Source organism: Diabrotica virgifera, chromosome 3, assembly GCF_917563875.1.
Source record: "Diabrotica virgifera virgifera chromosome 3, PGI_DIABVI_V3a".
In the NCBI taxonomy this organism is placed as follows: Eukaryota; Metazoa; Arthropoda; class Insecta; order Coleoptera; family Chrysomelidae; genus Diabrotica; species Diabrotica virgifera.
In genome coordinates, this window is record NC_065445.1 from 147,382,088 (window position 1) to 147,407,806 (window position 25,719).

Genomic DNA, 25,719 nt, shown 5'->3' on the forward strand with positions numbered 1-25,719 from the left:
GGGTTTTTTACGGACAAAATAGCCGCTTGGCTATCTGTATAATTGTTGGTTTCCTTTACTTTGTGGTCTCCATTCTGGATTTCATCAATGCAGGCCATCAAAGTAAAAACTTGGGTCTGGAACACTGTTGTATATTGACCTGGCATGTAAGATTTATTATAATTATTACATGTTTACCCAAAGACTCTTGATCCAGTCCCATGGTCAGTTTAGGATCCATCAGTATACCATATTAACCAACTGCTAGAAAAGAGTTGGGAATTCAGTAGAGATGCACAATTATAGGCTACTAAGTATGTTTGTTAATTTAATTAAAATATGTATCATGAAATTTATGGCTACGGTTAGAGTTGGAAAACAATCGTGGAAGTGTAGAGTGGTTTTTGAAATCGGGTTTTCGTCTTCTGTTGGGTCCTTAATTCTTTTATGTTGAGAAGCTGTTTTTTCTTAACGCTATTTTTACATTTTGATGTTCTTCGTCGGTCAGTTTTTCGGATCTTGTAATCAGGGTTTTAATGACTGAATGTACTTGTGCAGTATGATAATGTGAGCAGCGTGTAGATATCTGTCGGTATGCTGTGTGAGTTTTCGGTATTCTATATAAATATATTCCTTATAACAAATATGAAAATGGTAGTTTTTCGTTTCCTTCCAGTTCCACAGTAAACTGAATTTTATGGTGGATATTATTGATGTGGTCTAACGATACCTTTAATTTTTCTTTTACACGTGCTTGTTTAGGCCTAGCTTTGTCATGGCCAACTTTTCGCATTGGACTCGTGCTCTCTTAATTGAAGTAATGCTTCCCGTACATCTTGGTAGGAAGGTTGGTCATGGTCAGTGCCTTTTGTTATCAGATAGAAACGTAACGTGATGCATTTTGGAGTTTATAAGCTTTTCCTTCTTCTTCTTCTTCTTCTTCTTCTGCTTCTTTTTGTATAGACATGACTCTGTCTGTTTTTTCAATGTGCCTCTAGTAAGTTGTAATGTTCCATCGTTTTCGTGGTCTTCCCACTGATGTTCTTCCTATTGGGGAACCGTCTCTCGCTGTCCTGACTATCCTATTTGTTGTCATTCGGCTTATGTCAAACTTATGTGATCATTTAATTCTATTCTTCTGTTTCTTACCCAGTTATTAGGTTTGTTCGTAGTACGATCCAATCGATCAGCAACCGATGCCAACCATCAGACGCATGCGCAGTTAACAGTTAGCGCTGCGCAGTTAACAGTTCGAGTCCGTAGACTACGAACGCGCTTGCGTCTGACGGTTGGCAACGGTTGCTGATCGTTCTACGAACAAACCTATTAATGTTATGCACCTTGCATCTCCGTCGGATATCTGTACTTCTAGCTCTGTCCCACAGCGTCTCACCATCGATTTTTCGAAGGGTTTTCACAGTGGCGTAGCGTGAGTGTCGGCCGCCCGGGGCAGAAGACAATTTTGCCGCTCTCTTATTTAGGCATTATAATTTATTGCATAACATTACATACATTAATTATAGAGAACTTTTCGGCAAGAACAGTTATCATTATTTTGCATTTTACAGGTTGGATTTTAAATAAAAAAGTTTATCTAAGTTTTACAATCACGTTTATTAATACAAAAATTCTTTTACTTTAACCAATTAGATATATTGATATAACTTAGGTACCTATCACTTGAGATTAGGTACACCTTGACGATCGACAAAATTAAATAAAATCAATTTTTAATTAGAACTAGAACGATACTATAGTGTTATATTTTTATTTTTATTGAAAAGTAATATGAGTATTTTAGTTAGAATTAAAAACAAAGCTTCCGTCTTCAATTAAAAATTTATACGTCTACTTTTTTTAAGAGCAGAATCTTTTATTGCACCATTAATGTCTATCGCATCACACACCTCTTGCTCAATAGACAAAATAGCCAAATTAGTTAGTCTTAGAGTACTCATTGTCGATCTTAAATAAATTTTTAATTATTTTCAATTTTGAAAAACTTTTTTCACAGCTGGCATTCCTTATAGCAACTATGAAAAATATTCGGAATACTATTAAAATATTTTGCAAAGTATCTTCCAGCTTGGATTTAACAATAAATTTAAATAATTCAAGTGAGTCTGCATTAATCAATTTCGTTGCCTGTAGCAGCAACGAAAGTCCGCAGTCGAAGTTTTTCCAGCTTGAACCCTGGTCGTCAATTTCGTCAGATGCGTAGTCTAGATTACATTCAGTGTTGTTGGTGTTGAAAATGCTCACGAACTTCTACAATAACTCTATATAACGAAGACAACAGCTTTCGTCTCAACTCATTTTTCCGTCATCGAAAATATGCTTTCTTGTTATGCGCCTCCGAGGTTTTATGGAAATTCCAAGTTCTTCACACATATTTTTGCATAACCTACAGCGGCATTTGCTCATTCCTCTCTTTTCTCTGTCAATATCATCTACAAAGCATTTACTTTCTGAGCGCACAATCTTATGTCAAGTCCCCTTGTTTGTAAATATTTTTGTGCCTCATTCACTTCATGTAGCACCGGTTGCCACAGGCCCAAAAAACAAAGAAAGGAAAATGACTGCATCGAAACTAGTAAAGCACCTGCATCTGTTCTAGTGTTTAAGCTTTCACCTGCCTCTGTCAGTTTTTCCAAAGTGACGAGAATGTTTTTGTAATGATGCCATGTCACATTTACGGCATAGCTTCTTGCACTCCACCGCGTGTCTTGAATCCTTCTTTTGCCTGTATCTGCTATCAGAACTTCCCAACGATGTGTCGATGAGAAAAAAAAATAGCAACGTTCTAAAGTACCGAAAAAAGTTGTGCTGATTGTTAGTCATAAACGGGGAATAAATATCATTCAAAGAAAAGGAATTTCTCGAATTCGTCACAAAATAAGTAAGGAAAAATTCCGTGCTCCTTTCAATCGGTCCGAATTTGCAGTTGCGATAAAAATATAAAATGGTTCAAATATTTACAAAATATTTTTATTATTTATTGTTAAATTTTGCCGCCCCCTAAAAAGTGCCGCCCGGGGCGGGCCGCCCCTGCCGCCCCCACTACGCTACGCCACTGGGTTTTCATCTCCGCTGTTTCGAGCAATCTTTTTATCCTCTCTGTGTCGGGTCGTGTTTCTGCCGCGTATCTGCCAGTGCTCCCTTTTTATTTGCCTCACTAAAGTATTCGTTTCGTTTCTGATTCGTTTGTAGTGGTTGTATGCCTGTTGTGTTTGTTTCGTTCCGTATTATAAAAATGCTTTCTTCTTTTCTTCACATTTTATCTAAAAACTTTTATTTTATTTTATGTTCCTCTCTAAACCACGGGGTTTTCTTCTTTAATATGTGAGTATTCGTTACTTTTCTCTCTCCAAGTGATTCTGTTGCAGCGTCGATTATGTTATCTTTGAGTTTTTGCCAATATTCCGTATGTAGTCCTTCGACTTTGATTTTTGTTTGTGTTGGTGCTGCCCTCTTGGGTGTAAAATATTTCATAATGATTCCCATTTTACATAATACTATAATAAGCTATTGTCGCTACCTACATCTGCTGAGTTGAGGCATCTTACGTCGATTGTTTTTAATGGATGTATATCTCTGTTGGTTACAGCATAATCTATCATAGATCTTTGTCCACGGGTGTTATTGAATGTATATTTGTGTTGATCTTTGTGGTCAAAAAATGTGTTGTTTATTCTAGGTTCGTTATTCGTGCAGAAGTTTATCATCAGTTCTCCATTTTCGTTTTTAACATTTTCATTGTTTTTGCTTAATTCCGGGTATTACTTGGTTAGGTACCTATTCGAGCGTTAAAATCCCCCAGTATTATCATCTTCCCTCTAACTTGATCTACTACTTGTTGTAGTTCGTCATAAAAGATTTCCCTTGTTGTTTGAGGCTTGTTATTTTCTGGGCCGTATACTCCGATGATGTTCAGGTCTTCCTTTTCCATTCTAATTTTTGCTGTGACAATTCTTTCCGATATATATTGACACTCTTTGATGTGATTTTGTTATTTCAAGCTTTTTCGGGAGCTAGTAATTGCCATTGAAGTTCTGCAAGTCGACTAAATTTCCTTCGTACGACGGATGCCGACCCCTGTGTGTTTTTAAGCCTGACCGAGATGGTATGAGCCAGTGAGTATTTAAGTAGAAGTGAGAGTAGATCTTGCTTTTATTCAGTGGTAACACCATATTATGTCTTGCTTTACCTGTACGTCTATATGCCTCGACACTTTTAGAGGTTTCATTACTTATCAACATTTAGGATATTTGAGATTTCCAACATTTTACTTAACATTTCCTGTGATGAGAGTATCGACTTTTTTAATTTTACAGTATAACATTCAATAAGACGGCTGTAATGGATGGGGCCTGTTAAACCAAAGGAAGAAGGCGAAATACCAAACAAAATAAGCAAACAAGTGCCAGTAGGACAAAAATCAGGAGGAAGTGTATCTGTCTCTCATGTCAAATGAAGTTGTTTTAATTTCCATTATAAACTCAAAGGGTGTTACGAAGCTGCTTTGCAATTTGACTAGTAAAGCTCCTCTACACTTGGTCTTGTAGCTGTTCTTAGACAAATCCTCCTCTAGAATATCTAGAATAGTTGTTCGGGATAAAAGTTAACCTGTAGGTTCCGTATATCTCCGTATGTATACTTAGCAGCTGTTAGTGAATGTGTTGAGCTGCTCCCAGACATTTTCGGTGGGAACAACAGTAGATGCACGCCCCTCTGTCCACACTCAAACGTACTCAAACGGTCAGTTCAGTCAACCTTAAGTTGGTTGAATTGAGTCGGAGCTTAAATTTTTCTAGAAATGTATTCAATGCAAAGTGGTCTTTCCATTAATCGTCTTCCTATTGGGGAACCCAATATTCCTCCTTGGGGAACCTCGCCATTCTTACGCATTTCTTATGTGTTGCTATTCGGCTTATTTGGTCGTTCCATTCTACTCTTTTGTTTTTTACCCAGACATTATAGTGTTCTCCACCTTGCATCTTCGTCATATATCTGTACTTCTAGCTCCGTCCCATAGTGGCTTACCATCGGTTTTTCAAAAAGTTTTCATCTCTGCTTTTTCTAGCCTGCTTTTTGTCCTCTCTGTGTCAGGTCATGTTTGACTGATGACTGTTTTGTAAGTTCTGCCTTTCATTTCTTTTCCGATAAGTATTTTTATTTCTCCGTATTGAATCGTTCAGGCAACCCACGGCTGTTTGCTCTACTACTCCACTTGATCTTCCACTTCTGTTTCGAGCTGTTATAACCATGCATATTGTCTTTTTTGGGGAAATTAACTTGTTAAATTATCTGGTGGTTATATGAAATTTATGCAGGATACGTTGTAACTCATCTCCACTTTGAGAGATATCAAATTTGAGAGATACGTCCTCTGTGTAGCAGATTATTTTAAGCTGTTTTTCTCCCATTTGGTATCATTTTTTAATTCTTACTTTTTTATAATTTCATCCATGATCAGGTTGAACAACAGAGAATTCAGGGAATCCTCCTGGCTTATCCAATTGCCAGCTTCAATTGGCTCATTTAGTTCTTATTGTGTTGACTTTGTCTTTTACTTTTATTGTGTTGTTCTGGAAGATATTTTTGATCGCTTTAATTATTCCTAAATGTACCTCTATTTCGTACAATACATGGATAACGTCCTTTAATTTGACCATGTCAAATGCCTTCTTAAGGTCCAAGAAACATAATAAATATGCCAGTTTGTTGTAATCTAATGGTTTCTTTGAAATTACATCATTATTTAATAATATAGGATTGGTTTATGATCTTCCCGATCTAAAACCTTGTTCTTCTGCTAATATTTTAATTTTATTCAATTCGTTTTTTATCAATTTTTTGGTTGCTAATTTTAATGTTGGGTGTAATAAATTAATTTCTCTATAATTCTTCAGGTCCGATTTGTCTCCCTATTTGAAGAGAGATATTGTTATGCTTGCTCTCCATTCTTCTGGTATTCTGTTTTGTTCTATTATTTTTTTGATTAGTTTTAATAGTTGTTTGGTCAGATCTTGTCCTCCGTACTTTAGGAGTTCATTCAATATTCTGTTCTTTTCTGGATTTTCTATTTTTTAATTTCCTTACTGCTTCCTTTACCTCTCCCTTCTCAATGTTTATTTATTATTTTGTCATCACTTCAGGTGTTAGTGGTTCATTATCCTCACCTTTAGCAATTAGAGATCCAAAGTAGTCTGTCCATATTTCCTTCGGAATTTGTTTTGTTTTTATTGATTTGTTCACCTCTTTTCTTTGTCCTCTGATCATTCTCCATATTTCTTTTTGTGTTCCGTAGAAGTCTCGTTCCGTCTGTTTTGAAAAGCTTTGCCAGTGTTCAGTTTTTATTTGTCTGTCTAAAGTACTCATTTCGTTTCTGATTCGTTTATAGTGGTTGTATGCCTGTTGTTTGTTAATATTGTAAAAAGGCTTCTTTTCATCATCTTTTATCTGCACTTCCTTTCTACACGATGGGATTTTCTGTTTTCATATGTTAGTAATCGTTACTTTCCTTTCTCAAAGTGATTCTGTTGCTGCGTTAATTATGTTATCTTTGAGTTTTTCCCAGCTTTCCCGATAACGATTTTATCGTTTTGTAATATTTAATCCTCAATAATATTCTCTGATATTCTTTTTCTTTTCTAATATTTAATCCTCAATAATATTCTCTGATATTCTTTTTCTGTAGGTATAAGTGTTTCGTGGATTCCGCATTTAGTCCTTCGACTCTGATTTTTGTTTGTGTTGGTGCCGCTCTCTTGGGTATTTCATGATAATTCTTATTTTACATAATACATACCTACTAAGTTATGGTCGCTACTTATATCTGCTGAGTTCTTATGTTGATTTTATATCTTATGTTGATTTTATTTTTGATGGATGTATTATGTATATCTCTGTTGGTTACAACATAATCTATCATATCCAGGAGCGTCATTTGAAATTTTGTTTGGGAGGGGCAAGCACTATATATACAATACATTATATATGATGTTATGATGAATATTGATGTATTTTCTGTAAATTTCAGTCATTTTCAGGGCCAGGGGGGGGGGCAAATGCCCCCCTGGACGCCCAAATGACGCCCCTGATCATATCATAGGTCTAGTTGCGTAAGTCATATTTATACAGTTAGGGCGTTTGAGTTGATTAAAAGTGATAATGATTAAAAGTTAATATAATTAAAATTCATATTTTAAGTTAATTATTATATACAAGGTGTCCCAAAAGTAGTGGAACGGTCGAATATTTCGCGAACTAAACATCGGATCGAAAAACTGAAAAATACGTGTTCAATCATTTTCAAAAATCTATCCAATGACACCAAACACCAACCCCCACTACACCCCTGGAGGTGGGGAGGGGGTAACTTTAAAATCTTAAATGGACACCCCCAGTTTTTCTTTCAGATTTTAATTCGTTACGTAAAAGTAAGCAACTTTTATTCAAGACATTTTTTCGAACTGTGGATAGATGGCGCTATAATTGGGAAAAACGATTTATCCTGATACCATAGGTAAATTATAGAAACGGTCTAATATCTCACGAAATACACTTCCAAATGAGAAACTAAAAAACAGATTTTTAATATTTTTCGAAAACCTATCGAATAACACCAAACATGACCCTCCAACCCACCCCCTGGGGTGGGGAGGGGGGTAACTTTAAAATCTTAAATAGCAACCCCCACTTTTTATTTCAGATTCGGATCCGTCACGAAGAATTAAGCAACATTTATTCGAAACATTTTTTAGAATTGTTAATAGATGGCGCTTTAATTGGAAAAATACGATTTATTAGCGCCATCTATCAGAAATTTTAAAAAATGTTTCGAATAAATGTTGCTTAATTTTTTATGGCGAATCCGAATCTGTAATAAAAAGTGGGGGTTGCTATTTAAGATTTTAAAGTTACCCCCCACCCCACCTCGAGGGGGTGGGTTGGAGGGTCATGTTTGGTGTTATTCGATAGGTTTTCGAAAAAGATTAAAAATCTGTTTTTTGGTTTCTCATTTGGAAGTGTATTCCGTGAGATATTAGACCGTTTCTATAATTTACCTATGGTATCAGGATAAATCGTTTTCCCCAATTATAGCGTCATCTATCCACAGTTCGAAAAAATGTCTTGAATAAAAGTTACCTACTTTTACGTAAATAATTCAAACTTGCAAGAAAAACTGGGGGTTTCCATTTGAGATTTTAAAGTTACCCCCCACCCCAATTCCAGGGGGTGTAGTGGGGATTGGTGTTTGGTGTCATTGGATAGATTTTTGAAAATTATTGAACACGTATTTTTCAGTTTTTTGATCCGATGTTTAGTTCGCGAAATATTCGACCGTTCCGCTACTTTTGGGACACCCTATATAAATAATATATGTATTATTGTGTTTTCAATTTATCAATCAAAAGCAAAATGAAAATAAATTAAATTTTTTTTTAAATAACGCGGGCACATAAATTTGATACACCCTGTATATTGAGCTGTAAATATTTATTAGAATTTAGTTTGGATGTAAGTGGATTTCTCTTTTAATGAGCTTTCCGATGAACCATTAAAGACTTTTGTGAATAATTAAAGTGAAAAGGACGATGTATTTAGTTTTTAAAATGGAAATAGATTGTTTATTACGGGGACTATAGAATCCACAGGTATAGGTAATTATCAATTTCTAGAAAAGGTGGTTTAAAAGAAAGTTTGGAATTTTAATATTTGTTTCAACCCGAGTAAATGTTGTAGAATTTCCCCGAAAGTAATTAGGATGGTCGGAATAATTTTGAAAATGACTGTTTGTTTGTCGAATGGAGATTTGTCGATGTTTCTGATTCTTGGCAATGTGGAAGGGGAAAAGTGGATTGGATGATTGAGAGAGTTTGAAAAAGAAGTCATTATGTTTCTGGCATCGCTGAAGAGCAGTTCGACGTTTTCGTGGATAGATAGTTAGCAAGTACCAGTGGCTCTTTGATAGTGGAGAATAGTGTTGAAAAGTGGAACGAGAGACAGATCAAATTGAGACGAAATACCTCTTTGATTCTGTATTATTGTGAGAAGGAGAGCAGAGAATTTTTGGAGTTTTGTTGAATCGAGTACGTGTCAAAAGAGGCCCGGCTTGTTGGAGAATTGGTGCTGGTATGCTGATAGTTTTGAAGCTGGAGAACGGAGAGGGCTTTGATGAGTAGCCTTTAACATAGTCAACGAGGGAGAGCTGTTTTTGGGTCACGAGAAGACATCAGAGTGATTGAAGCAAAAGGTCAGTCAACTTATGTGAAAGATATTTTTATGTTCGGAAACTAAAATTTTGAGTAAAAAGCGTAGGAATTAAAATTCCAATATTTCTAAAAGTAAATAGGAAGTATAGCTAATCTTGCGAATACATAAATTTGTTTTGTTTAGTTTGTTTTACCAAAGTCATCGGGAACAAACCGATAAATTGTTTTTTTTAACTATAATAAATTTAAGTGGTAAAAATTTCATTCGGACATCTGTGTCTACAGGTTTTTAGATTTGATAGATTTTAGAGTATTGATTTTGATAAATAAAAGACAATTCTGTATTTTTATTTTAATATTTTGCTTTATTTCTTTTCCCTATTTTATCCTGATTAAGATCAACTAAGAGATACTGAACCCATGAGAGAAGATAAGTATAACGTGAGATAATTTGGATTTTTTTTAATAGTATAAAAAGGCACCCTGAGATTTTTTATTCATTTTTTATGTATGATTTGCGACAATTAAATAATTAATCAAATAAATAATAATTAATATAAAATTGATAAGAAGCAGATCATAACAGTATATACCATTTTAAATATTTTCTTTGATTTATATGAGTTTAAATCCGCTAGAGCAGCGGTGCTCAAATAGTCGATCGCGATCGACCGGTCGATCGCCAAAGTTTTTGAAGTCGATCGCGATTCACGGAAAAAATACAAAAAATGGAAAAGACCGGAACTGCGCTGACTCACCACACTCGCAACTTTACAACTTTTTATCATCTGAATGTACCATCAAGTTTTTATTTTCTAAATTGCTTTATTTTACTAGTAGTCGATCGCTGGACACATGCAGTTTATGTGGTAGATCCCACGTAGTTCAAGTCTGAGCACCACTGCGCTAGAGAAATAATTATGCCTCTAAAAAAGTCGATTACAAAATTATTTTTTCTATTCTCATACTATAATAATATATCAATTATGATGTCACTACCTGTATCATAATGAACTTCATTATGATACAGATTTTCAACCAATAGAATCGCGATATGGCATTCGCGATAAAGGTGGTACACGCGCAGTGACCAATGGCGAGTCAAATACATACGCTTTGACAGTTCTCAATATGTAAACAAAACTGACACACTACTGAATTTATTTGTGTTACAAAATTAATAAATTTGAATATATTTTTTGTTGTGAGTGATCATAGAAAAAGTAGTATATACAACTTGCATTTAATTGACATTATGAAGCTCGTACTCTATACGAAACTCGCCGCATACGGCTCGTTTCGTAACCCTCATACTCGCTTCATAATGACCATCATTAAATGCTCGTTGCATGATATACTATTATTATGATACAGATTTTCATTACGATACAGATTTTTAACCAATAGAATCGCGATATGGCATTTGCGATGAAGGTGGCACCAGAGACATGTTAAGGATAGACTTGGCTAGGGATATGCCACTCAATGCATCGGGATATAACGTCGACATAGGATTGAGTGGTCTAGCCATCTTTGTCAGTCACATGCGCAGGATCGTTTGGTTAAAACAGATAGATAGACCACCGATCGACTGTTTCCATGCTGTTTCCGCGTTACGCTTTTTTGGTGAGTATGCCGAGTCTACGCTTAATATGCCAATGGGTGGCACACGCCCAGTGACTAATGGCGAGTCAAATACATACGCTTTGACAATTCTCAATATGTAAACAAACAGACAAACTACTTAATTTATTTGCGTTACAAAATTAATAAATTTGAATATATTTTTTGTCGTGAATGGTCATAGAAAAAATCGTGTATACAACTTGCATTTAATTATCATTATGAAGCTCGTACTCTATACGAAACTCGCTGCTAGGTGCCTCGTTTCGTATCCCTCATACTCACTTCATAATGCCCATCATTAAATCATAGAGGTATATATTAACATAGAGTGAGCCTACCTTCCGCGCTTCCTGACGACAATATCTCATGGACTGGTTTGCGGCATCTCTTTCTATTGTATCAAGAAACTAAGATGACATTAAGTGTGAGTATAGATACGGAAGGGGAGGACAACTGTCGCAGCTTTACTATGCGTAAGAGTGAAACAGCACTAATCCAAATAAAATAGATGGTGTCGTCACTTCCCTCTTAATGACACTCTCTCTATGCTAATATATAACTCTATGCATTAAATGCTCGTTGCATAATATACTATTATGACAGAAATTGAAACAACAAAATAGTTTATAATTTTATATTGGGTCCTATAAATAATGAAAACGTTTTATTATAAAAACTTCTTTTTTATAAAAGTTTAATTATTAAATTATAATTTTTTGACATATTTATCATACTAGTAACGCTATCCATTTAAGCCTGATGACGTAATTGATGATTTTTTTAAAATTAGAATAGGGGTCGTGTGCTAGCTCATTCGAAAGGTTATTCAATTCTCTATTCACTGATATAAACGACATTAAGTGTGAGTATAGATACGGAAGGGGAGGACAACTGTCGCAGCTTTACTATGCGTAAGAGTGAAACGGCACTAATCCAAATAAAAAAGATGGTGTCGCCACTTCTCTCTTAACGACACTCTCTCTATGCTAATATTTAACTCTATGCATTAAATGTTCGTTGCATAATATACTATTATGACAGAAATTGAAACAACAAAATAGTTTATAATTTTATATTGGGTCCTATAAATAATGAAAACGTTTTATTATAAAAAGTTCTTTTTTATAAAAGTAATTATTAAATTATAATTTTTTGGCATATTTATCATACTAGTAACGCCATCCATCTAAGCGTGATGACGTAATTGATGATTTTTTTTAAAGTAGAATAGGGGTCGTGTGCTAGCTCATTCGAAAGGTTATTCAATTCTCTATTTACTGATATAAACATTAGCCACCTGCCACTTAGCAGTTTGAACATTTAATTATAGTTATTATGGTACCAAGGGTATTATAAGGATAATAACGCTTGAGGTCAATGGTGTATATACCGGGGGCCTTTGGCCCGAGGGATATACGTTGACCGAAAGCGTTATTATCTATAATACCCGTAGTGCCTTCAACGTTTAATGCCCGACTAAATTATTCTTTATATGCAAAAAATTTTAATGATTTTGAATTAATTAGTTTTCAAATAAGTAGGTACATTTACCAGCAATAGTCGTAACGTAATTGTGGTAACCATAGTTTTACTTAGGTTGTTATTTGTCAAGTTAACTGTATTTAACTAGTTATTTAAATTTAATGCCTTAGGGCGTTATTTTTCCAAATAACGCCCTAGGGCATTATATCATACTTAACTGACTTCGACATCATGTCATTATTTGTTAAATAATATATTAGTCGGACATTAACACTATTATAATCAATTAACATAAGTAAACATCAATGTTTATTTTTCAAAATAACATTTTTTTTTCTGTTTTCTGGCAGCAGTAAAATGTATTTTGTATTAAATAAATTACATACATTCTTCTTTTTGTCTCAATTAATTTAATTCAAAAATTCTTTTTGGACACGCCGTATAAATAATTAGGTTAATGTTTATATCAGTGAATATATAATTGAATAACCTTGGAAATGAGCTACCACACGACCCCATTCTCATTTAAAAAATCATCGGTTACGTCATCACACCCAGATGGACGACGTCACTAGTATGATATATATGCCAAAAAATTATGATTTAAAAATAAAAATCGACATGTCAGGATTTATCTTCAGAGTCGCTCATTCTCGAGAAGATGAATTTATTCCAACTCAAACGTCCGCACTGTATATTGTTACAAAACTGACTTTACGCGGTTGACTTTACTATTTTATTATTTATGTTTTTAGGTACTAAGTTTAATTTTAGTTGACTTTATTTATTTTTAATGACTTACAACTAAACAAATGAAAAACAATGAATTTATATCTTTTATTTTACAAACTAATTTATTTATCTAATTTATTTATTACACCAAAACTAATAATTTATTTACATAATTACAAATTCAAAAATACCGCGCCCGATACATATCAAAATACACCGACGTATTCAAATTCACAACTAACTCTAATTCCAAAAATGTCTATTTATATAGTTATGTACAATTAGTCTACTGATATCCAGAAACATCTAAAGGTAAATATTAGGTTTGTTCCAGCAGACATTTTCAGAACCAATTCTGAACTAATAAGGAACTTTTGAGTGCGCATGTCAATTCCTAGTTAATTCAGAATCGATTCAGTTTTTGGCAGTGGCTGGAACACATGCATTTTATTAAATTAAAATTGCCATTTGATAGATGACATATGATATTCTCATGTCAAATCCAAACCGTTATTTTCATTTTCAGGCTTTACTTTCATTCAGATGTTTGATTGTTAACTTGCCATTGCCACCACTTGCCTCAGCATTCAAATATGGGCTTTGCATAAATTTTTCTTCCAACTGATGCTATACATTTCTTGATACTCGAAAATGTTCCACAAACATTTGATCACTATATTGAGGAACAATTACTTCAATATAATTTCTGTTTCTAACGCCTGCTTCTTGATGATTTTCTAATATTAATAATAATTCTTCATCACTACTTAAACTATCCATGTCTGAATCGAAATCTTCCATTTTCAATAAAGCTCTCAAATTAGATAAACACTACTATGTAAGTATTTCCACAATACAGAAAAAGCTGACACACTTTAAGGCCGCGTCTCACCATCAAATAATTTGATCAAACAGTTTGAGCAAACTCCGGATGTACGTCAAAGTGACGTCACAATTGCAGTTTTTTTGAAATTCTAAAAATCTGTGCTCTCACTATCGGTCTAGTTTGATCAAATTTTTTGTATTGAGTTATCTAACTTGTTCGTACTTTATTTAAAATTAAAATGTTTCATTATTATCCACAATGAACACTCAGGATGTGACGTCACTAACTGTCACTTTCAGTTTGCTCAAACCAGTTTGATCAAATTATTTGATGGTGGGACGCGGCCTTTACTGACACATATAGAATAACAAAAATAAACAATGAAGCTTCGAACTTTCGACATTCGATTAATCAAGATTTACGCATGTGTGAACTAAAAATCCAGTTTAAAATCGAGGATTGAATTTACGATTCTAGATTGGTTCGGAATTAAAAGTTCTTTGGGCTAGAACACAGAACCAATAAGCCCCGTAAATTTATAATCCTGAACTTCTCGTTGCTGGAACGCATTTTATGTAAAGCGTACGCTCAGTACAATCCTGAATTAGTTCAAGATTCTGCTGGAACAAACCTATTATTTACAGAGCAATAAAAAAAAAGGTTTATATCGATGGTCTTCTAGATACGCCGATTGTAAACAAGTGTGTCGCCCACGGAAAGGGTCTCAGACAGGTCGTCGCCAGAAGCTTGTGGTGTTGACAGGGCCGGCCTGGGACCGTGACATTACCCCTTCCTCACCTGGATGCTGGTATCTGCAACTGGACCCTCTTTTACAACTCCCAGGTGTATAAAAGTGGCAGGGGACGGTCTTGTTACAGATCTTGTTACAGATAGAATAGGTAACGTGATGCATCTTGGAGTTTCAATAGGTTTGTTCCAACTAGCGGTCAAACCAGTCAAAAACCATCAACGAATAGTCGACCAGCGCGAGTAGAGGGGATAGCACTGATGACTGCATTATGTTCTTCCACTGGCCAAATGTTTGCTGACGATTTCTGACTAGTTTGACTGTTGGTTGGAACAGACCTAATGCTTTCCCAGGAGCTGGCAGTTGGCATTGAAGTTCTGTAACTCGACCAAGCTTCCTTCGAAAGGCGAATGCCAACTCTCGTGCGTCTTTGATACTGACCGGGATGGTATGGGCCAGTGAATAGTCATCGGGAAGTGCAAGTAAATCTCGCTTTTCTTCAGTGGTAACACCATGATTTGCTTTACCCGTACCTCCATAGGCCCCATGAACTCCTCAAACGTGAGGTTAGGTATTTATTGAACTTGATTTACTTCCACTTCTTCATCTGCGGCATGGTCTCCCTCGTACGGCACCAACCGGTTATGTGGACTATCATTGGATTTCCCCTAGGAATCTTGCTTATTCGGTAGATAATATCGTCAATTTTCTTTACAATGAAGTACGGGCCTTCCCAGAACTGCTGCAACTATAGAGAAGAACCTGTTCGCTTCTTTGGATTATAAAGCCAGACTTTGTCGTTCTCCTTGAAACATCCCTTCTCGGCTTGGGTATCGTACCGTTTCTTCATTCGGTCGCTAGCGATCTGAAGATGAGAACGGACCAACTCATGTATATCGTCCATTCTTCTTCGCAATTCATTCACATAATCCTCACCAGCCACATCTTCTCCAGGTCGACATCCAAACTCTAGATCACAGGGTAGACGCATCTCCCGTCCAAATAGGACTTTTGCTGGTGTTTGGCCCGTTGATTCATTAACATTAGATCTATAGGCCATTGCGAATAACGGAAGGTACTGGTCCCAGTCCCGCTGATGATTGGACACCATCTTTGTCAAATACTTGCCGACTGTCTTATTCATACGCTCCACCATTCCAACCGATTGCGGGTGATAGGACGTGGTTCTTGTCTTCTTCATGCGTAGTCTATCACAAATTCCCTGAAATAGATCGCTCTCAAAGTTCCTTCCTTGGTCACTATGGATCTCCAGAGGCACTCCAAATGGGCTGATGTAGTCTTTGATTAACACATCTGCAATAGTGGCGGCTTATGGTCTGGAATTGCGTAGATCTCAACCCATTTCGTGAAGTAATCCATTACCACCAACATGTATTTGCATCCATTTTCACTTTCTGGAAATGGCCCGGCAATATCCAAAGTTATTCTTTCAAACGGACTTACAACATTATACTGTCTCATAGGAGCCTTTCTTTTCCGGTAAGATCCGTTACTCGTAGCACAGGTAGTACATTTCTTACACCAGTCCTTTACATCGTCGGAACTATTCATCCAATTTAACCGTTCCCGAATTCTCTGAAAGGCTTTCTTTACACCAGAATGCCCTCCTGATGGACTGTCGTGTAACTGACGAAGGACTTCGGCTACTCTGCTCCTTGGAATCACCAACTCTGTTCTCCTCGCTGAACCATCGTCATTTTCCATTACTCATTTAAGCAAGCTATCTTCCAAGATAAATGAGTCCCACTGGGCCCAATACGTGTTAACTGCTGAGCCTAGACTTGATATTTCCTGCCAAGATGGTCGACGATTTTCTTTTTTCCATTTTCGAATCTTCTGTAAAACTGGATCTTTCTCTTGTTCTTCCTTGATCTTGATAGGCGTCCACTCGTCGTTGACCACTGTTGTTCTTAGTACTACTGCTTCCTTTGACTCCATTTTGTTACAATGGGAACACTCTGCTGGGCACGGCCTTCTAGATAGAGAATCAGCGTTCCTGTGGCTAACTCCGGCCCGATGCTCAATCTTGAAATCGTATTCTTGAAGTCGTTCAATGCATCTGGCTATCTGACCCTCTGGATTCTTAAACTGCATTAACCTTTTAAGGGCGGCATGGTCGGTTCGGATTAGAAACTTCTTTCCATAGAGGTATTGATAGAAGATAGAAGTGTTCCACTGATTTTACTACTGCTAGAAGTTCTCTTCTCGTGATGCAGTAATTTGGTTCAGGTTTTGAAAGCACTTTACTAAAATATCCCAGAACTCGTTCCTGTCCTCCTTGAATCTGAGACAGCACTCCTTCAATTCCCACATTACTTGCATCCGTGTCTAAGATGCACTCTCCTTCTGGCAGTCTCCATCCCAACAATAATCTCTTGCTTCCTCTGTAAGTCGCGTTAATGGCTTCTTAGCGATATCTGCAAACTTCTTAATGAACGTCCGGTAGTAAGTACATAGTTTCAGAAAACTTCTCACTTGATGTTTATCAGTTGGTTCAGGCCATTCCTTAATGGAATCGATTTTTCCTTTATCAACGGCCACTCCTTCTTTGCTGACTCTATGACCTAAATAATTGACTTTACTTTGAAATAGATGGCATTTCTTGGGGATTAACATTAACTGGGCAGCTTTAAGTAGATTTAAAACGTCTTCTAAATTCTTCAGGTCTCCCCAAAACGATTATGTCGTCTAAATACACCAGGCACGTTTTCCAAGATAACCCTCTCAACACATTTTCCATAAGCCTCTCAAATGTCGCAGGAGAATTACAGAGTCCAAACGGCATAACGTTGAATTCCCATAATCTAGATCCTGTAGTGAAGGCCGTCTTCTCCTTGTCCACTGGATCCATTTCTACCTGCCAATATCCAGACTTCAAGTCCAACGTAGAAAACAATTTACTTCCAGTCAATGTGTCCAACGTGTCGTCGATCCGAGGCAGAGGATAACTATCCTTCTTAGTAACATTGTTCAACAAACGGTAGTCCACACAGAACCTCGTCGTTCCATCTTTCTTCTTGACCAGGACCACCGGAGAGACTCATGGGTTCGTAGAAGGTTCTATCACCCCGTCTTTCTTCATTTCTTGAACAATACTTTCAGCTTCCTCTCTCTTCGCCTGTGGTAATCGTCGTGCTATTTGACGAATTGGCCTAGCGGTACCAGTGTCAATTTTATGTTTGACAACTGTCGTTCTTCCTGTCTTTCCTCCTTTCGGTACGAATATGTCACGATATTGCCGAAGAAATTCCCTTAATTTCCTTTTCTCCACTTGATTTAGAGATTGGCCTGCAACTGCAACCATTTGGTCGAACTTGTCGTTGGAATTATCTGATGTTGTCGTCTGACGGATTATGGACGTCACGGGTACACAAGTTCCCACTTTTGTCTCCTTCTTGATGGTCACCGGGTAGTCATTGACATTAATCAATCTCACGGGAATTTCTTTAGCAGAAGTAACCAATTCCTTTCCAATTATGATTCCTCGGCCAACCTCCTCGTCGTGGTTCCATGGCTCCATCATAACGGTTATTCATTCTTCTACAATTCCCTGTAGCCGCGCTACGATGATCGTTTCACTCCTCGTAGAGACAATTGTATCTTCTTTAATGACTGCTAGCACAGTGCTGTCATCATGTGGATGAAGAAATACCTCCTCGTTGCCAACTTTGATTACTGTATTCTTAAAATCCCATTGAAATCCATGCAAATTTATTACTTCCATTCCTAATATAACATCTTCTTCGATATCTGCAACTATGATAGTATGGACGAACTTTTCTGCTCCAATTCCTAATAGGTCTGGATCCCGCGTATGAAAAAAAAGTTGATTAATAGCAAGCTGAAAATTTGTTAATAGCTTAAGGTTGTCTAGTCGGACAAACTTTGATATATGGGAACACTGGAACAGGGTAAGTTTTAATTGTGGAACAGGTTAAAAATTTGGAACGGTCAGACCACGAAAACGGCACATGTATTTTGTCCGACAGAACAGACTTAAACTCTTCGAACAGAGATTAAACTCTCATGCACAACTCAACTGCTATTTATCACCGAATGGGCGTTTTAATGAGTGGAACAGGTAGAATACGTCAAATGACAGGAATTATGACAGGTGATAAATAGCAGTCTGATTTTTGCATGAGAGTTTAATCTCTGTTCGGAGAGTCTAAGTCTGTTCTGTCGGACAAAATAAAAGTGCCGTTTTCGTGGTGTGACCGTTCCAAATTTTTAACCTGTTCCACAATTAAAACGGCCCCTGTTCCAGTGTTCCCATATATCAAAGTTTATCCGACTAGACACCCTTAAGCTATTAAAAAATTTTCAGCTTGCTATTCATCAACTTTTTTTCATACGCGGGATCCAGACCTATAACTGTATCTGGATTTCTCCGTGGGTGTTGGCATTTTCACCTGTGGCAGTCCGCAATCGCAACCTCGCTGGCAAGAGCTTCTTGCGACTGTTTATAACTGACGGTCGTATAATGGTCTTGGTCGCTCCGGTATCCACCAACAATGTATACTTTTCACCATTTATTTCTCCGTCTACATATACACTATCTTCACGACATTTCAAAGAAGCTATTAATATAAGAGGGTCTTTGGAAAAGTTGCGGGTCGATGCTGCCCCCCTAAGGCCGACCCGTTCTAGTTTTCCTGCTGGTGGGTTTCTCGATTCGTGTCGTACCTGGGATACTTACACGAACTTCGTACGTGTCCTATTTCACCACAATTCCAACACCTTATGGTCTTCGTTTTCTAGTGTGAAATGCCCTTTATCATATTGACAATCTGGTCCAGTTTGTCTTTATCCTCTTCTGCTTTCACAGTTCTAACTTTACTGTACCGCCAGAGGCCTGGGTAGCTGATTCGTATTCGAGGGCGGCGGGCAAGACATCGACCAGAGTCTTGTGACGAGCTATTCACAGTGTTCTTTGTATTTCATGATCACGAAGGCCGTCAATGAATGTTTGAACATTTGAGCTGTTAGATAAGCATTTCGTACTAACCTGGCAATATCTACCTCGTATTCTTGCAGAGCTTCATCTTTCTTTTGTCTTCGATTTTTAAACTGCGACTGATAGACATGCTCTAAATGTTCGTGCCCGTATCGCATATTCAGTCTCTTTTTGAGCTGTTTGAAGTCATCTGTCTCCTCTACGGCTATGGTCTGGAGAACATCCAAAGCGTCGCCTCTAAGAGCAATAGTGAGGTTTACAGCCTTTTCTTTTTCGGACCATCCGTTCGCTCTGGCCGCCGATTCGAATTGTTTCATCGAATTGTTTCATATAATTGTTTCATGACGACTTTCCGTCGAAATTTGGCACCTTAACACGCGCAAAACTCACACTCCCTTCAACTATCGACCGTGGCTCCAATTTGTATTTGGTTTCATCATCTTTAATGTCTGTTAAGATGGGTTCCATCCCTTTGTCTACTTTTTCCGTTTCCTCCATTTTCTTTTCTATTTCCTTGATCTTTTCTTCAAAAGCAGATGTCGAAGGGACGATATCTTGTCGTCAAAATCAGAAGTGACTTTGGAGATGCTAGCAGAGATCTCGTTAGTCATCTTGCTTTCAAGGGATGAAATATCACCCGAAACTTTCAAAATCTCACTAGAAACTTTATGTTCTAATGATGTTATATCCGCCGAAACTTGGGAGATTTCACCAGAAACTTTGTTCTCTAACGATGTAATGTCTGTCGAAACCTGAGAAATCTCTTTAGAAATTGACGAAATCAAAATCCTCAAACACATAGGTTTCTGGATCATGCCCCTCTTCTTGCAGTGCGTTCTTCAGACGATCGACTAGATCAGACTTTTTCCCAGCCGTGTTAAACTCGCGATTTTCCAATTCTGTTCTGAGCTCCGTAACGCGCAGGTCACAAACTTTCGGCTAATACTGAGAAGACATGGTCACACACTTTATTTATTACGAATTGATATTTATTTATTTAAACTATTCCACTTCGACACCAGTGTTACAAAACTGACTTTATGCGGTTGACTTTACTATTTTATTATTTATGTTTAGGCACTAAGTTTAATTTTAGTTGACTTTATTTATTTTTAATAACTTACAACTAAACAAATGAAAACCAATGGATTTATATCTTTTATTTTACAAACTACGATATCTAATTTATTTATTACATCAAAACTAATAATTTATTTAGATAATTACAAATTCAAAAATACCGCGCTCGATACATATCAAAATACACCGACGCATTCAAATTCACAACTAACTCTAATTCCAAAAATGTTTATTTATACATATAGTTATGTACAATTAGTCTACTGATTTCCAGAAACATATAAAGGTAAATATTATTTACAGAGCAATAAAAAAAAGGTTTATATCGATGGTCTTCTAGATACGCCGATTGTAAACAAGTGTCTCGCCCACGGAAGGGGTCTCAGACAGTTCGTCACCAGAAGCTTCTGGTGTTGACAGGGCCGGCCTGGGACCGTGACAATATTTATTCACTGCTAGATATATTAAAATACATTATTTAATTAAGATTTTTAATAAATAAATCTACAATATCCTTATAACACAATTAGGCCTTTTTGTACTGTTGAATCTGTTTTTCTTCAATTTCGTAAAATGTTTTGAGTTTTGCAAGATAATTATTCGATTCCTCATGTAATTCATCAAGAGCACCTAATTCTCCTCCATAATTGGAAGGCATACATGAAGCTGGAACGCAATCTTCGAAGAAATCCTGCATATTTATAGTTGGCGGGTGAGTTATTAACTGAAACAAAAAATAATGTAGGTACTTTTACTACTCACCACTTTTACTAATTTACTTTTTTTTATTTGTGTTTATATATTAGATATCCAATATAATCGGACATGAAATATTCACACGATGATAACTAATAAAGAAGTAAGGAATAACTCACCACTCTCAAGAACTGTGTACCTATTGTATTCTATTACCGATTTGCATATAGGTACATATAATATATGTATACGATATACCAAATACCTTATAGCATACCAAAACATACCAAAAAGCAAAGGTTAAAATCGAAAATGTCGAAACGGAAACCATAGAAATCAAAAGAGGTGTTAGACAGGGCTGCGTGTTGTCTCCATTGTTATTTAATCTGTACAGCGAAGGTATTTTTAAGGAAGTAATATCAGAGGAAGAACAGGGTATATCAATAAACAGAAAAATCTTGAACAACATAAGATTCTCAGACGACACCGCTATTTTTGCAGACAGTCTAGAAGCACTGCAACGATTGGTAAATAGATTGCATTGTCATCAAGTCAGTATAAAATATGGACTACAAATGAACGTTAAGAAAACCAAGTTCATGATTATTTCTAAGCAACACACACTAGTAAGACTAGATATCGAGGGAAAACAAGAAGAAAGAGTGAATAACTACAAATATCTGGGAACATGGGTAACAGAAAACGACGACCAAGGTAGAGAAGTCAGGACACGCATCGAAATTGCAAGAAAAGCATTTATAAAAATGAAAAAAATGTTTGTTAATCGAGACGTTTGTTAATCGAGATTTTGAATACTACGTGTTCTCGACTTTGTTGTATGGAATGGAAAGCTGGACACTGAAAGTAGACAACATAAAGAAGTTGGAAGTATTTGAGATGTGGTGCTATAGGAGGATTATGAAAATACCATGGATCCAACGAGTTACGAAAGCAGAAGTGTTAAGAAGGCTACAAAAGGATTGCGAGGTGATAAAGAACATCAAAACAAGAAAGCTGGAATATTTAGGCCACATTACTAGAGGTGCGCAATATGAGATATTAAGGCTCATAATGCAGGGCAAAATTAAGTGGAAAAGATCCATAGGTAGAAGAAAAATTTTCTGGCTGAGAAACTTAAGAGAGTGGTAGGTATAGTTGCATCTCAGTAGATCTTTTCAGAGCTGCATCCAATAAGGTACGTTTAGCTGTGATGATAGCCAACCTCCGATAGGAGAAGGAACTATAAGAAGAATATAATATATAGTATATTATGCTCATTGGGTGGAATGCACAAAACGTAGTATCTGCTAATGCTTCAAGTAGGTATGTACTACATTTTTGAAGTTTTTACTAAACTTATTTACTTTCCTCTCTGTAGCATATGCTACTATTTACCAAATACATAGAATAATGAACTACGCTTTTGAAGTATTTGCTAGGTAAGTAGTACATATTTGCTTCAGTTTAAGCAAAGTTGGTGGATGAACGACTTCGGTGTAGGTGTCTTTTGTTACAAAATTGCAGCATTTATGAATTTGAATGAACAATTGTTCATTTTTATCCTCGCCTAACTCTTTTGTCGCTTCGGAATCTGAGTCACTCATTTTTACTCCTGTAAAATTCTAATAATAATTATATTCGCCGTGTGCAAGTACTTGGAGGGGATATGAGAAACGATCGTGAGCGAATAACGGAGAAATCTTGCAAGTTTATTAAATAATTCATTGTCAATTGAAATTGTCAAATTGACGTATATGTCATATCTACTGTCAATGAAGAAGAAAAATTATATGTTGCTAATTATTACATAAAAGTAAATTTAATTAATTGTATTTGGCTTGTATTAGTGCATTTTAATAATTAATTTTATTTACTACATACAATTGTTTACCTTTTAATAACATAACCTTAATATTACTTTTTCTTCTTATAATTTTTTTGGGCTATAGCCTTGACAATTGTCCAGTAACCAGGACCAATATGATTGGCCAATATAATTAAAAGTGCGAAAAATGTTGCCGAGCTATGAAACCAGGTGTCGCTTTTCCGAACTTGCACGGTCCCAATAGGTACCTACGTGAATTCAAGGGCCTACGACGGGGAGATACCCTATCCTGTAGGTATTCATTTAATGAAATAGAAAGAGCGGCATAAAACAGTGGCCTAAACATTAATGAAATAAAAACCAAATACATGAAAGCCAGCAAATCGACAGGCCAAAGCAACCTACAGAATCTGACAATAGGCGACTACATATAACATCGAAAGCGTGAAAATTTTTACATATCTAGGTTCACTAGTTACCGCAGATAACAATGTCATTGAAGAAGTTAAGGGAAGAATACATATTGCTAATAAAACATATAATGGCCTAATTAAACATCTACGATCTAACAACATTACAAGAAAAACCAAATGCAAAATATACAAAACCCTGATAAAACCGGTGGTTTATATATGGATCAGAGACATCCCATATAACAATTTCATGTTCTAGTAGATTCATAGTTCATAAAACATACTTTTCAGAAAAAGTATATGCTGAGAATATGCGTAATTACCATTGCGAATGTGCAGAGCAGATACTGAGTATATACTACATTACAGTACTTAAACGTTCTATTTATATACCTAGAATGTACTACCGCACTTCTTTTCAGTATATACCAAAAATATACTTTTTAGAATATTCCAAGGAAGTGCTATAAACCTTCTATTTATATACTTAGAACGTACTACCGCACTTTTTTTAGTATATTGGAAGAATATACTTAAATATACTTTTAAGAATATTCCAAGGAAGTACTATATTGCTCAAAAGTATGTTTTCAGCATCATCTAATCTCATCTTAGGTTCTACTGGTTCTATCAAGTACCTACCTATTATATTTACATATTTCAATTGCATATGAGAATGTAGTTAGTACATTTTACAATATTACTTAAAAAGTAAGTACATATAATATATAAATTTTAGTTATTTATATAAATATTATGTAATATTTGGCTAAACTAAACTATACCTAAGTAACTAAAATTTATATACTTATATTTACTTACCTAGGTACCATTTATAGCCCAGTAAATGAACGGGAAATACGGCGATACCGTGTAATTTTCAGGGGCAACTCCGAATTGTACGAAAATTTTGGATATAGGTTCTACTTACCCTCCACTTCAAAGTTGAAATTGTGTCGTTGGTTGCTTTTACTTGGGGGGTGACAGTCGCCCCTTCTCGGGGGTGAAAAAACATATACTCAGGATAAGACAGGAAATGGATAAATTGACCGATTTTAAGCAACTTTTGTACTATAGAGTTTTTATGTAAGTCAATACTTTTCGAGTTATATTTGATTGGAAATGTTTATTTTTCGACAAAAAAACTACGTTTTCGGACGGTTTTTCGCATATAACTCAAAAAGTAAATACTTGATCGAAAAAATATCTTCAGCAAAAGTGTAGCTCATAAAAAACTGAAAAAAATTGTGTATCAGTAAAGTCTATCAATCGAGTAAAAACAAAGTTGTAGCTCATGAAAAATACGTTCTTGTGCGTCTAATTCCAAATCGAATATTTCAAGGTGAAATCACCGAAAAATTAAGCACTTTTCGGGAAAAACCTATTTAAACTTTTGTAAAGTGTTTATAAAAAGCTTTATTAGAATTGTTCATAAAAGTTTCTAGCATTAAAAATAAGCGAGTTACGCTCAATATAAAGTTGGCCCTCTTTTTTTTTTTGTAAAAAAATCATGCAAATCTTCCCGTGTTTAGCTCCTCAAATGAAATTAATCGCTACCGCTTTACAAACAATTTACTTACTTATATATTTTTTATATGATCTGTCAGTCTCACCGGTTTAAAGTGCTTATTTTTGAAATGGTTATAATTAAAATAGCTTGAACGGGTCACTAATCACGAGTGTATGCAAATTTTGAACAGCCATATCTTAACCAATTTTTATCTTGCGGAAAAACAAAATGAAACTATCATATTTATAATAACAAAACCTATATTTTTTTACTCTTTAAGATTTTTCTTATCACTAATACTTTTCAAGTTATTTTAAAAAAAGGAAATTTTTCAAAAATTTTTAGAAAATTTTGTTTTATTATAAAATCAAATTTTTTAAAAAATACGCATTTCAAGCCAATCAAACTTACAGATCATATAAACAATATACATACAGTTAAAATAAATAGTCCAGAAAGCCACTGCGCATCCGCTAGGAAAAATGTTCTAATTCGGATTTTTTGCACAATCTTACTCAAAAAGGACTCCTTTTAACAAATTTGCATGTTGCCAGGACCAAAAGGTGGTCAAAAAATTTTTAAACGTTTTTTTTTTGTTTTTTTCCT

General features: G+C 35.8%; 1 protein-coding gene across 2 annotated transcripts in view; it reads right to left on the minus strand.

The window, feature by feature from the left end:
• Positions 1 to 21,143: 21,143 nt before the first annotated feature.
• LOC114334084 (alpha-tocopherol transfer protein-like) overlaps positions 21,144 to 25,719 on the minus strand; it is a 131,874-nt gene continuing 127,298 nt past the window's right edge. For both annotated transcript variants that reach the window (XM_050645581.1, XM_050645580.1), the window contains exon 5: positions 21,144 to 21,393. In XM_050645581.1, the coding sequence (XP_050501538.1) occupies positions 21,196 to 21,393 (198 nt within the window). In that variant the 3' untranslated portion in view covers positions 21,144 to 21,195. The remainder of the gene's footprint in view (positions 21,394 to 25,719) is intronic.